This window comes from Condylura cristata, unplaced genomic scaffold, assembly GCF_000260355.1.
Source record: "Condylura cristata isolate star-nosed mole 26May11 unplaced genomic scaffold, ConCri1.0 scaffold00034, whole genome shotgun sequence".
NCBI classification, from domain to species: domain Eukaryota; kingdom Metazoa; phylum Chordata; class Mammalia; order Eulipotyphla; family Talpidae; genus Condylura; species Condylura cristata.
This window is the reverse complement of record NW_004567135.1, coordinates 13,504,359-13,507,522: the sequence shown is the minus strand read 5'-3', so window position 1 is coordinate 13,507,522 and position 3,164 is coordinate 13,504,359. Positions and strand designations below refer to the sequence as shown.

The window sequence follows — 3,164 nt, the reverse complement described above, 5'->3', positions numbered from 1 at the left end:
AGAGGTGACCCACATGGCACAGCAGACCGCTCCTATCTCTCCTGCTGCTCCCCTCAGCTGTGTACTTTGTCATTTCCTGTTCTGCTCCCCGCTCTGTCCCTGGTGAATCCTCTCACTGCCCCTGCACCTCTGGCCTGTACCTGAGTTCTGTGTGCATAAATAAATAAGTAACCCTACTCCCAAGGCCTTTCCCTCCTCCAGGATAGAGGGGGGATATGTGGGTGCACAACCCTATGGGACAGACACTGTTTGAGGCCCACCTTGTGCCCTGGCACCAGCTCCTTCCAAGACTTCTCAATGGCCAGTCTGCTCCAATCGCCTTCTCCGATCTCCCAGCGCTTCCGGTCCTCGGGGGGCAGCCGCGGCAATCCAAACATGCTGAATATATGCAGCCTTTTCTCCAGCTGAGGAACATTGGGGAAATCCTGGGGATCCAAAAGGAGGATCATCCTGGGGATCCAGCCTACCTAGCCCAAGGTAGAGTTGCGTGGGAAAACATATGTATGTGTGTGTATGTGTGTGTGTGTGGGGGGAACTGGAGGTGTGAACAGCACTGAATGGGAGTGAGGACTGGGGACAGGGATCACCTGGCCCTGGGATTACAGGAGACAGGGCCTTGTGGGAACACGGACAGGGTCACCTAGGTCTGCAGAAAGGCCCCTGGGTGGAGGTTGGGCTCCGTCACCAGAGAGCATTCCTTCCAGAGGTCTGAGACAGAACCCTTCAGGGGAAACTTGGGTGGAGACAGGACTTAGGGAACCAGCAGTCTTAAGGCAACATTTTGACGATTGCCCAGAAAGCGGACATTTTAATGAGGCAGCATGACTAAGAGACAGATCCCTGAGGGGTCTCCAGATAGAGCCAAATCCCGTTATTGGGGAGCTGCCTGCGTGCTCAGTTCTGATGTCTGTGGAGGACATCACAGTCTGGACTGTGAGCATGGGAGCAGGAGGAAGGCACCCCTTACCTTGACTTTGGGGGAGTGAGGTGGGCCATACCGCTTCTCAGACTCTACCTCCCAGGACCCCACGGGAGACGGGGAGCGGGAATGGCTAGAACTCTTGGTCCAGTTCTGCAAGTGCAGGCGACTGGGATCCTGGGGGAGGAGCAGAGGAATCCTGGGGGCTGCTTCCCTTGCCCGTGCCAGCGGGCTCAGGCTTGGCAGAGCATGGCATGTAGCCTGCATGCTGGGCTGGCTCCTTCTCCCCAGACCAGTTTGGGGCGAGCCACTCCTGCCCTGAGTCACAACGGCTGCTGCCAGGGAGGCTGGGCCGAGCCAAGTCGGGCAGGAACATGCCAACCTGGCTGCCCCAGTGGGCCCAAGGCAGAATCAAGGGCCTCCTCAGGAGCGGGAACACAAGCACATACATGCCTGGACTCTGGTGTGTGAGGCCCAGTGCCCGGCCCCTCCCACGCCAGCTGTCTGTACCCAGGCGTGTGGCAAATAGGGACAGCGCACAGGACACACTGCCTTTGGGGGTCCCTCACAGCCTCCCTGGTCTGTGACTAGACCCCTGAGCACATGGGGGTGAGGGCCCACGTGTGTCTGGCCTCCTGCCCCGGGGCACGCAGCCTGGTCCCATACACTTGGAGCGGCTGCCTTTCCGTGCGAGCGGTTGAAGTTGTGGCCACGAGTCTCTTCCCCAACAGGCCCAGTCACATTCTCGGATCTGCCTGTGGCCTGGTTTACCCCACGTACTTCCTAGTCTCCCTGCCCACCCTCAGCCTGGGAGAATCCCCAGTTGTCCTCCAGTGAGGCCAGGCACACCTCGAGCCGGAAGTAGAGCTGTTTTCTAGTTGGAGCGAAGCCTGGAGGGAAAGACCATGGCTCCCACACCCCTTTCCTTGGTCAGCACTGGAGATGGGCCAGAAGGGCGAGGTGGGTGGAGTTGTGACAGGTCCCTGCACCCCCTGCACTGGTAGCGTGGGGACACCCCGAAACTTTGGTCTTCTTCTGGCCCTGACTCAGAGGGGGGCAGGTCTCAGGAACCCACAGACTCCTCCCAAGCAGTGTGGGTGGTGTCAAGCCCAGGGCTTAGTGACCTTCCCCCAGCGCTCTGCCTAAGACCTGTCTAACAGCACCGGCTCTGAGGACCTGGGGCCAGCTACCTTGCCTGCCCCAGCAGTCTGGAACAGGTGTGGCCTCCTGGGAGCCCAGCACTGCCCGCCACTCCCTCACAACGCAGGACAAAAGGCAGGTATGAAGAGGGCAGGTGAACCTGCAAGCCCCGGACACTTGCACACTGAGAGTCCTCCCTCCTGCCCAACCCAGGTCACCTGCAGGGTACAGTCCACACTCACCAGCTTAGCGCCTCCTCTGGGGGTGAGAGTGTTAGTGTGTGCCTGGGGTCTGCCCCCATAGGCCTCAATGCGGGAGGCCACCAGTCCTTGGGGGAAGCCCCCACCTGGAGAGTCAGAGAGCCTCATCCCTTCTCTCCTGGGTCACCCCCAAAAGGTCATTGTTCCAATGTCCAGGAGAAAGGGGTCTCCTGAGCCTGCAAAGAGAAAATAAGGAATGGAGAGGCCAGTCTTGAACTCTGGGTGTCACCAGTAGGGAGGACAAGACTGTGGAGTGGGAATAGGGAAGTGCTGAGGTCTGTTATGTGTTGGGGAGCACAACAGCCCATGGTGGTGTGAGGTATGTGGAGGTAGACCTACTCCCTCACATGTGGGCACACTTGGGGTATAGGCACCCACTCTAGCCTGACAGGATGTTGGATGGAGCCATAAGCTGAAAGCGACGGTCAGACAGGACCTTGTCTTTCCAGATGTTCCCAGACAGAGGGATTCCCCTTTGGTTAGCTGCACCCTCCTCTTCCCATACAGAGGCCGGGAAATCTGCAGGGAGGGGGCGGGAGGGTGGTGGTGGTGAGTGCCGCACCTGTCATCTGTTTTGTATCCATTTAAATAACAGGCAAAAAAAAAAAATCAAACGAAGAATAAGATTTCAAACACATGAAAATTGTATGAATTATACGAAATTCAAACTTCGGTGTCCATCAAGTTTTACTGGACACAGGCAGATGCACTGCTTTGCCAATTGACTGCCATCCTGCCAGTTGTGCAGAGACCTCATAGGCTTCAAAGTCTGCAATATTTCCTATCTGAGCCTTTACTGAAGAGTGTGCCCACCCCCTGCCTGGACCCCCTTGGCCACTCACAAG

The 3,164-nt window shown here is 57.6% G+C and overlaps 1 protein-coding gene across 1 annotated transcript in view; it reads right to left on the bottom strand.

Moving 5' to 3' along the window:
- Positions 1-2,427, bottom strand: part of PLEKHG6 (pleckstrin homology domain containing, family G (with RhoGef domain) member 6) — a 12,945-nt gene extending 10,518 nt beyond the window's left edge. The window contains exons 1-3 of the mRNA XM_012732324.1: positions 2,302-2,427; positions 968-1,096; positions 261-425 (exon numbers count right to left, since the gene is read on the bottom strand). Of these exons, the coding sequence (XP_012587778.1) occupies positions 261-425; positions 968-1,096; positions 2,302-2,427 (420 nt within the window). The remainder of the gene's footprint in view (positions 1-260; positions 426-967; positions 1,097-2,301) is intronic.
- Positions 2,428-3,164: the final 737 nt, after the last annotated feature.